Source organism: Macaca mulatta, chromosome 15 (genome assembly GCF_049350105.2).
Source record: "Macaca mulatta isolate MMU2019108-1 chromosome 15, T2T-MMU8v2.0, whole genome shotgun sequence".
In the NCBI taxonomy this organism is placed as follows: Eukaryota; Metazoa; Chordata; class Mammalia; order Primates; family Cercopithecidae; genus Macaca; species Macaca mulatta.
The window spans coordinates 77696377-77707322 of record NC_133420.1 but is presented as its reverse complement, the minus strand read 5'-3'; the positions used below and the strand labels follow the sequence as shown (position 1 = coordinate 77707322).

Below are 10946 nucleotides of genomic sequence, written 5' to 3'. Positions count from 1 at the left end.
GTTAAATGTTGAATAATGTGCTAAAGAGTTAAGAAGCCATGTCCTTACTATTATAAAGTAGATAATAGTCTAGTTGGAAGGAGAAGTAATCCATTACAGTACAATGAGGTGGGTGACATGGTAAGATTTGTGTTGTGGGCAAGGAGCAAATAGGTTCAGACTATAAAGGCTTTCCATGAAGGGAAAAATTTTAAGTGAATCATGAATAACAGGAATGCTATTAACACATATAAGGGAAAGAATGCGTAGCTAGCAAAAGAAACAACTTATGAGCTTAGGTTTTCTGTGGCCCTAAATTGAAGGTCAGACAACAAATTCTGAGATGATGATTCTCATGCAACGAGTTTGTTTATTGGAGAAAGCTATGGAATCAACATTTGTGAGAAGAAAAGGCAGGACGGTTAGGCAAGAGGGAAAGCTAAGCTGCAGTGTGGTCACAAAATGGCCTTAGCCAATAACAGGAGGCTGGGGAATGTGGTCTGAAGTTGGGATGACTCTTCGCAGGTGGAGTAAGGGGCCTTCACACTCCCACATAGACCAGTTGTTGAATACAAGCAGACCCTAGGGAGGAGTAGAAAACTTGGGTTAAATGACTTTAGCCAAAGGCAATTCCATGAATGGCCCCCAAATCTATTTACCAAACATTTATACTTCTCTAAAGAGGAGATTACTGGATAAGTTTGCCATTTTTCACCTTGGAATGAATCCTCTGTCCTCCAGAGGTTTGATTTTGTGTCCACAACACATTCTTTGTCCAATCAGCATTGCTATGGTTGAAGTTTTGATTTCACTCAACCACATGGTATGAGGACCAGAAATCCTTACAGAAAACAAAACAAAACAAAACTTCTTTTAGTCCATTTTCCTTAAAAGGCAGTTATTGTCATTGGGTGCACCTAGGATATAACAGTTGCTACATATAGCTTCTTTAAGAAGGAAAATGTCTGATTTGCTGCTGTGAAAAGGCAGTGATAGAAAAAAAAAATCTTCATCAACTAACTCCTATATAGGGTGCTCACTTTTTCCAGATGTCATAAGAAATATGAGATCAGTAGCCTTAAAAAAAACTATGCCTTCATCTCTTAAAAACCTACCAAGGCCATCAAGAAGTAGGGGTATGGCTTACCACATGTAATCATAGGACCAGCAGCAACAGCATCATGTGAAAACTGTTAGAAATGTAATTACTCAGGCCACACCACAGACCTATTGAATCAGAAACAGTGGGATGGGACCATGCAATCAGGGGGTTTAACAAATCCTCCAGGTGATTCTGATTCATGTTAGAGTGGGGCTTAACTTATAGCAGGTGCCCTTTACAAGAGTTCTTTTTATTTTTTAAAATAGAGATGGTATCTCACCATGTTGCTTAGGCCGGTCTCACACTCCTGGGTTCAAGCAATCTGCCTGCCTTGGCCTCCCAAGGTGCTGGGATTATAGGCATGAGCCACTGTACCCAGCCTGTTCTTTTTTTAAATTTCAAAAATATAATAATTTTATTTTTTCCTGATTCTAAAAGGAATCCTTATTCATGGGAGAAATATTTAATCCAAAAAGTGTAAGTGAAGTACTATGAACATTTTCATGCATTTCTTTTCATATACTTTTCATGAATATTTTATTTGTAGAAAATATGATGATGCTGTTATTATTTTGTAACCTGCTTTTGGATTTAATGATTTGCTTAGCTCAATACATATAGATGTAACAAAAATATAACTCAGCCTGCAAGTATTAATGAACCTACCCATACTCCAAGCCTTTCCATGTGCTACTAAGCCAGGAGTCAAATCTTTTAATACGTTTCTCCTTCCCAGTATTCCCAAGTTTAGAACTCTGGGTTTGGAGTTTTAAAAGGGCAGACATATTTAAAAGTAACAATTTTTTATTTTGTGCTAGGCATTGAGGTGATTATACAAACAGGATATCAACTTCATAAACCTACATGTTTGGGAAAACATTAGGATATAAAGTATTAGTTTAAACGTCTAAATATGAGTATTATTTGCTAAATGTCTCCATTTGACAGTTCCTTCATTCTGTTCTCAGTTCTTAAGAAAGCAATGTCAAGAGAAAGGGAAATACCTTTTCTTTAATTCAAGACTGCAGAGACCATTGTGAACTTGAATAAAGAAAGCTAGGAGAAAATTATTATTACTGTTATTATTATTTTGCAGTGACGTTGCACAATGTTATTCAGGTTTGAGTTGTCAAGAACACAGTGCAGGCTTTTGAGTCAGGCTGACTTGGGGTAAGATCTTTGCTCTGGTATCTGCAAGCTCTGTGGCTTGCTACATTACTTTGAGCATTTTACTTCACCTTTACAGTCTTGTTCTCACTTGAGAAAAAATAATAATAACAGAAAGCATTTTGTGAGGTCAATTTGAAAATTGGATAATGTGTTAAATGAAGGATTTGGTTCTACAAACTTCCTGGTTTCAAGAACAACAAAAAAATTTTACAGACCCTGAGAAGAAAAGTAACTTGTATTTGCAGTCCAGTATGGTATTTCTCCTTCCTCCACTTCACTACCTTTGTGTGAACTTGAAGGTAAACAGATCAATCCCTGGCCGCAATGTGAAGTCAGCAAAGACTTGCTTCTGATTGCCAGCCTCTGCTTCCTTACCCCTCTTCACTATTGCAGGTGACTGTCTCACTTTCAGGATCCTATTCGGTTCCTAATCTTCCCTTTCAAACCAAGTCTAAAGTACCAGCCATTACTCACTTGCACTAATTAAACTGGAGTATGCTTTGTTCTTCACTGAGTTTTTACATTTACCACTGACTTTTACCTCCAATTATGCAATGAATCTGATGTAGAACATGATATATGGTAGTAGAACTAGCATCAGAGTTTTGGGCCATGGCTCTGCTGCTTACAGTGGACAAAAGTGGGATAGCCACCAAGCCTCAGTGAACTTTAGTTTCTCTGCCCCCACATTGTTCCGTGGTGACTTCTGGGAGTTCCTGGCTAGAAGAGCTGGAATCCCTCCATCACTGGTGTCTCCCAGGAGCAGGAACTCTCCCCCTTGGCACGGGTGTGCTTCTCTCCAGCCCTCCTCCAGGCAGACATCCCAACCAGGGGCAGGCTAACTCAGTCCTGTTCCTTTTGACCTTCACCAGCCAGACTCCCTCATGCATATTTCTGATAACTGTGACTTGTTACATACATTTTAAATTATTATCTTAATTTGTAATATTCACACGATTTAATATAAAAAAATTTAAAGGAGCTGTAAAATCTCTCCCACCCTAATCTTCTTCTTCAGTCTTCCTTCTTCCTCTAAATACAGGTAATCATTGTAATTTATTTCTTATTCTTTATTTACATACAGTAAGGACAAACATAAATTTTATTTAACATTTTCACCCCAAATGTAGCATTCTATTTACACTGCTCTGTATCTCACCTATTTTCAACTTTTTCAAAAAGAAATATCCTCTCATTTGTTTCTCCAGCTGAATAGTGTTCCTTTATATGAATATGCCTCAACTGTCTCTAATTAGAAAAATCGAGATGGTTTCTTGTCTTTTGGTATTACTAATAGTACTGCAGAGAATAATGTTGTTTGTAAGTTATATCACACATGAGCAAGTTTTGGGTTTTTTTCTTTTTCTTTTTTTTTTTTTTTTTGAGATAGAGTCTCACTCTGTCACCCAGGCTGGAGTGCAGTGGCATGATCGCAGCTCACTGCAACCTGCGCCTCCCAGGTAGCTGGGATTACAGGTGCCCACCACCATGCCTGGCTAATTTTTGTATTTTTGGTAGAGACGGGGTTTCACCATATTGGCCAGGCTGATCTCGAACTCCTGACCTTGTGATCCACCCTCCTTGGCCTCCCAAAGTGTTGGGATTACAGGCATGAGCCACCACACCCGGCCATAGGCAAGTATTTTTATAGGACACATTTCCAGGCCTAGAATTTATAGATGAAAGTTTACATGCATCTATAATTTTGATAGATATCACCAAATTGCCTCCATAGTGATTGTACTATAAATGGCATGCATGCTATTTAATTTGTATTTTTATTATCATGAGTGAGATTGAACCTCTTTTAATGTCTTTTTTTTCTCTACAAACTGCTCATGTCCTTTCACCATATTTCTATTGTGTCTCCTGTAATGTAAATATTCACTGTGTAATAGTATTTTCAAATCTTATACTGCAAATTATTCCCAGTATTTCCCATTGTCTCTAGCAATTTCTGGCAAATAAGCCAATCATTGCAATGGAGTTCTATGTTAAGGAAAGTATTTTTACATTAGTGGCATATTTCATTGTATCTACCCAGCCAGCTTGCATGAAAATACACACATTTGAAGAATCAACCATATTAATGAATTTATTTTGACTTATAAACAATTTAAAATGGATAGAATATATAAAGCCACATTACAAAATAAAAACAATTGTGGTCAATATGCACAATCTTAAAACACAGATAAATATATATATACAAAATCAAAACAGTGTGATTGTACTATAAATTGTATTACTATTCTATGAAGAACAGAAATAATCATGTTTGGAGAAGTCCTCTAGTTCCTCCACCTACCTTGGGCTTCTACAACTCTGTAGTAAGCTCTTGTTTCATGTCGTTCAAGGGTCTGTTCCTTGTTTGCTCAGCTTTTCTGTGAGACTGAACACAAAGAAAAGACATCGGTTGATTTCTACTTGGACAATGGCCCAGGCACAGCTGCTGTAGTCCTGGTTTTCCAGGTAATCATGGATCCTTCGGAAGTACATTTTAACTTGTAATCTAAGGTTATCACTACCCAAAGTACCACTTAGCTTCTCTGCTTCCAGTCCCATGAGTGCTTCTAGGTATTCTAGCTGTTGATGAAGTTGAATTAGGAATTTCTCCATGTGATTTTCCTCCCAACCATCCAGAGAAACATTTGCCCTGAAGAGGCTGAAGATCTGCTGAAGCATCTCATGGAGAATGGCCAGAGTATGTCCTTTTTGGTACTGCTGAGGACTCAAAGACTTCTGAGGAAGCAGAAAGTTTTTCCTGTGTGGTAGACACAGGTGAATTGATGAGGTTTGCAACTTATTCAAGAGTTTTAAACTTTCTTGATTCACTCTTTTTTGCTGGAAGAGAATCAGTTTCAAATCTAGAGAGAAGACAGTGGTAGAGGCCAGCAGCACCAACATAATTTCAAAGAAGTGCTTGATAATCATGGTGAAGGTCAAATATGCTACTTATCTCAGCATAGACTTAGGGAAATTCCAACTCTAGTGAATGAATGTTTGCCTTTTGTGCATCTCAGATTATTTTGGAGAGTGTTCTCTTTTGTTGGTTTTGTTTTCTAATGTCATTTCTGCAAGTTTACACATTAGATCTTCAGGTTCCCTTTTCATGGTGCTCAGAGTACATTTTCTCCATTTCCCTATTGTGTTGGCTATTTTGAGGAAGTAACCAAAATAACTTATTCATTGTATGCTTTCCTCGAGGCAATTACAGACTAGTCAGCCAATATAATCTTTTATTATTCTATTCATTATATACAAAGTTTCACTGAACACAATGTGCTTTCTAAATATTTAGTCAAGCTTATTAAAGTTCTTTTATTGAGATTAAGTTTTTTTCAGTAATAGTCTTTCATGGAGTAAAACTTATCAAAGGCTTAGCAGCACTTATAAGGAATTCAGAGGCAAAACTTAAAATACCTACAAACGACTAAATTTAAAACCTCAACTAGAACTGTAAATTTTCACAAATGCTTGAGCAAATTAACTTTAAAACATACATCAGCAATCTTAAATTATTTTATATCTTATCCTATCAGTTTAATATCTAAGATTCTAGCCTATAGAAGCAATGTGAAAAAAATAGCAAAGAATGTTGTTATAATATTATTGCAATGGCAGAATATTAGAAACAACCTATAGGTTCAACAACAGGCAAATGATTACATATATGTTGGTACATCCATATAATTAAATGATATGTATCCATTATAGATGATAAAATTATATGTGAAGAGAGACTGGGGGCATTTGGTTAGTGTATATTCCCTAGAATAGTGATAACTCTGGTAAACTAATGTGAACATCTCTACATTAACAATGTCCTCTGAATTACAAATACCCATATTCTAAGTTCCTCTTGAATAAGCCCCCAATCTACCTTTCCAGTCTTATCCCACTGTTGCTCTAAGTATAGTGTGAGGGAATCTGAACTCCAGAAAAAGTGATTTAGTATTCCCTTAATACAGCTAGCGTTTGTGTGTGTGTGTGTGTGTGTTTATTGATGATGCGTTCTCTGAAACATCACCTGTTGCTTCCTTTACCTCAAGAACCTCTCTGTGCAAGGACTAAAGACTACTTGTCCTTTAAGGCCCAGATCTCCCCCAAGGAGCCATAATCTTCTGGATCCCCACAACACTTTGTACTTACCTTATTTAAGACACCTTTCCTGTTCTGTCTTATATTTGACTATGAATTTACATGATTAAAGGTCTCTTCAGAGTGTGAAATAAACACTGATAACTGATTTCTTTACTGTCTATACAACTATAGTAGTTGCTTTGTAAATATGTGTTGACTTGGAATAAATTAATATGTTCTACACAAAGTAATACAAGATGTCGAAGCTTATCTTTAATCATTTTTCTGCAGGCAGCTGGGTGAATCCCTAAATGTCGAAAACAGGCACTCTGTAAACATGTATGGTCTCGTTATATACCAGCTCAGCTGTATGTCTGGTCACTTACTCTAGTATTAATGAGTTGAAGTAAACTGAGTCAGCATGCTCCACAGAGGGGTCTTTTCCCTCTCTATCTGAGAGAGAGGGGAGAGAGAGAGACAGAGACAGAGAGAAAAGACCCATGATAATATATAATATACAAAAGGAATAACACTTGTTTCATAACATTATGCTTTATCTGGACAGTAGAATTTTGACTAGTCTCGAAAAATCTTTAAATATTTTATGCTGAGCTTCAGGAAAACAATATAAAAATAAATTAAGGATATCAGGCGTGGCTCTGTCTAATAACAAGCTCTGATCTATAATTAAGGCTTTCTCATCATTTTCAATTGACAAAAATGATCTAAATGTTGTTTAATTTACAAATGATCAGGGATTTTCCAGATGCCTTTCTGTTACTGATTTCATATTTGAATCGTTGTGGTCAAAGAATGTAGTTTAAACTTATTGAGATTTATTTTATGGCTCAGAATATGGTTTATCTTGATGACAGTTCCTTGTGAACTTGAAATAATAATGTTCTACTTTTGTTGGTTGGACTGTTTTATAAATGTCAATTAGGTTAAGCTGGTTGAAAGTGTTTGAAATTTTCTATATCCTTTCTGACAGTCTATTTGTTCTATCAACTATCAAGAGAGAATCGAAATCCCTAGTATAGTTTTAGATTTGCCTATCTCCCATTTAAGTTCTATCAGTTTTTCCCTTATTTCTTTTAGAACTTTAGTATTAGGTGCACCATATTTAGGATTACTATGTCCTCTTGATGTATTGACCCCTTGATTTTAAAATGTCCCTCTGTATCCTTTGCATTATTCCTTACTCCTAAATCAACTTTCTCTGGTAACCATTTATGTTTTTTCAATTAGTGTTGGCATATCTTTTTTGCATCTTTTAATTTTTTTAACTTATTCATGTTATATTTAAAGTGAGTTTCTTTTACAGAGCATATAGTTGGACCTTGTATTTTATTCTGTCTGACAATCTTTGCTTTATTAGAGTGTTTAGGTCATTAAATTTAATGTAATTGTCAGTATGGCTCGGTTTATATCTACCACTTTATTATTTGTTTTCTAACTGTCCATATGTTCTTTTTTCACTTTTAAGCTTTTCCTTCCTTCTTCTGTATTGAATTTTTTGTTGTTTTCTACTGCCCATTTTATCTCCATTATTGGCTTGTTGGTAATACCACTTTGTTTTCCTTTTTGTTTTCACACAAGTTTCTCTAGGATTAAAAATATACATCTTTATTTAACATATTACAGTTTACCTTCAAATAATATTACAACCCACTGAAAGTACAGTGTAGGGATATTATAACAGTATACTTCTATTTCCTCTCTCTCATTCTTTACACTACTTTCATTAATACTTCTTATATCACACATCCCCTGGAAATAAACTCTCTTGGCTTTTGTCTGTCTCAAAAAGTATCGTGTCTTCTTTTTGAAATATATATTTGCTGTGTATAGAATTCTAAGTTGATTTTTTCTTTACTGTAAACATGTTGCTCTACTCTATTCTGGTTTGCATAATTTCTGAAGAGAAAACTGTGGTCATTCTTAATTTTATTCCTGTGTGCATAATGTTTCTTCTTTTTCTTTGGCAGCTTTTAAGATTTACTATCACTATTTTCTGGCAATTTGATAATAATGTGCTTTGGTGTGATTTTATTCTTGTCTCTTTTACAAGGATTTTTTTGAGCTTTGTGAATCCATGATTTTATCATTTTCATCAAATTTGAAAAAGTTTAAGACTTTATTTCTTTTAACATTTTTTTTTATTCCCTCCCTCCTAATCTCTTCTGGGACTACATCTCTAGATGTGTTTGACTGTTTAATATTATCACACAGTTCCCTGAAGCTTTGCTCATTTACTTTTTAGTCTTTTCCTCTGTCTTATTTTAAATAGTTTCTGTGTCTGCCTTCAAGCTTATTAGTATTTCCTTTAGAAGTATCTTATCTATAGTTAATCCCATCCAGTATATTTATCACTTCAGATATTATACTTTCATTTGTAGAAGTCAAATTTGTTTCTTTTTCATATCTACATTTCTTTCCTCATCACATTCATCTTTTCCTCTACATTCTTGAGCATATGGGGTATATTTATAGTAGGCGTTTTATCTCCTTTTCTGATAATTCTATCATTTGTGTCATTTCTGGGTCTGCTGTTGTCAGTTATATTTCTACTCTTCATGGGTCCTATTTTCCTATGTCTTTTGCATGTTTGGTCACTTTTGAGTGGATTCTGAGCATTGTAAATTTTACTTTAATGGGAGCTGAATTTGTTAAGTCCTTTACATATAGTTGAACTTTGTTTTAGGGTATAGTTGAGTTACTTGGAATTTGATTCCTCTGATACTTTCTTTGTTAGCATGAGTGAAGCATACTTTATAATCTAGGGCAATGTCTTTGTAACCAAGAATACAGTCTTTTGAGGACTCTACTTAATGCTCTCTGAATTTGGAGATGTTTGCCCTCTGGCTGCTGGAAACATGAAATATTCCTAGCCCTGTGTTAGCACTGGGGACAGCCTTTGCTGCCTGCTCCTTTCTGGGTGTTTTTTTCCTCATCTTGGGTAACTCTTTTACATACATGCACAAACCACACATTAGCTAAAGACTCCTGAAGACATTTTTACAGATCTCTGTAGCTCTCATTCATTCTCCCCCAATTTCCCTCTGTGCAGCAGTATCTTCTCCAATATTTTGCTGTCTCCCTGAACTCCAAACTATGACATATCAACTCCGTGAGAATACTGGTCTGTTGGAGTTTCCTCCTCTTTGTGCTGCAGCCTATCAATTTTCTACCCAGCGTTAAGCTGGAGCAATGGTAGGGTTGATTGTATTTCTTTCCTTTCTCTCAAGGATCATTATCTTATGCTACCTGTTATCCAATGTCTAAAAACTGTTTTTCATATATTTTACTCAGTATTCTAGTTGTTTAAAGTGAGATGATAAATTTTGGTGTCCCTCATGACTAGAAGTGGAGGTTCTCTCATCATAAATAATCTAAAGTGGGAGTTGGCAAACTATAGCCTATGGACCCAATCTGGCCTACCACCTGCTTTTGTAAATAAAGTTTTATTAGAACACAATGATGCTCATTTGTTTATACAGTGTATATGGCACTTTCATGCTACAATAGCAAGGCTGAATAGTTGTGATAGGAACCACATGGTCTACAAAACCTAAAATATTTACTATCTGGTCCTTTACAGAAAGGTTTGCTGAACCCTGATATAAAATATTAAAAACAAAATATAATTGTATTCAAAGTCTAGAAATTTTGAAAATATTTTCACAAAAAATATAATCTTAAAGTAAATGTTAAAAATATTACATATTTTATATTTTCAAAAAAATGAAATTTTATACAATATCTATCAAAATTATAAAACAACATGCATAGTATAATTAATGAATATCAAATTTAAACTGACAGTATTTAATAAAGCACATAATCTTTTAATTAAAAACTTATTAAACATTAAAAATGTTTATAAAAGTAAAATTACATGCAATTCTATCTTTCAAGGTTCACATGGATGCCAATGTTAAAAAAAAGTATCACACTTCCAGCATATGTCTAGACCAACATAAATTCAGATTTAAGAGTAAAATAAATTGATATTGAGAAAGATTTTCCCGCCTCCATGTGCAACTATTGCCAATACCCATCATAATTTATGAGTCCCTCCTGAATCACTAATTGTTACATAAAGACAAGCAAGAGAATGGACACTGGGTACTATTGAGACATGGTATTTCATTTTGTAAGAATCTATTGCATTCATGCTATCCTTGAGGAAGGGTTTACTAGGCAATTAATGTGTCTTTTCTCTTTCCTCTGTAGCTCAAATCCCCTACATTCCAAGGCAATGTCTCCTTCATGGCATCAGGCACAGTCAGTTTTTCGTAGGGAACTGAAAGCAAGAGATGTGGAGAAATGTTCCCCTGGGAACCGAACGGAATTACTAATGAGTATGTATATTTAGAGTTATTGGGCCATATGTGAGCACTGAGCACCAGATCCTAAGTGATGTGGGTACTAGATGTTTTTTAAAAATGTGTGTGTCTATGCATGTGTGTGTATGTGCACTTCTATGTGTGCATACACATATGTTATACAGATTGAATCATGTCTGATATTCAGGGGTCTCAAAAGGGCAAGACCTAGAGTAGAGCACAGGTCACTCTTGTCCAAATCTAAGGATGGTATTAAGGAAATT

General features: G+C 35.3%; 1 protein-coding gene across 7 annotated transcripts in view; it reads right to left on the bottom strand.

Moving 5' to 3' along the window:
• Positions 1 to 323: 323 nt before the first annotated feature.
• IFNE (interferon epsilon) overlaps positions 324 to 10946 on the bottom strand; it is a 75996-nt gene continuing 65373 nt past the window's right edge. For 3 of the 7 annotated variants that reach the window (XR_013404814.1, XR_013404815.1, XR_013404816.1), the window contains 3 exons: positions 4560 to 5406; positions 695 to 820; positions 324 to 561 (listed from right to left, as the gene is read on the bottom strand). Coding sequence is in view for 1 of the 7 variants with exons in the window: in XM_077966007.1 (XP_077822133.1) it covers positions 4604 to 5185 (582 nt within the window). In the remaining 6 variants the exon portion in view is untranslated. Of the gene's footprint in view, positions 562 to 694; positions 821 to 4559; positions 10096 to 10946 lie in introns of those variants that run through there. The other 4 variants (XR_013404818.1, XR_013404817.1, XR_013404813.1 and 1 more) reach the window with 3 other exon arrangements.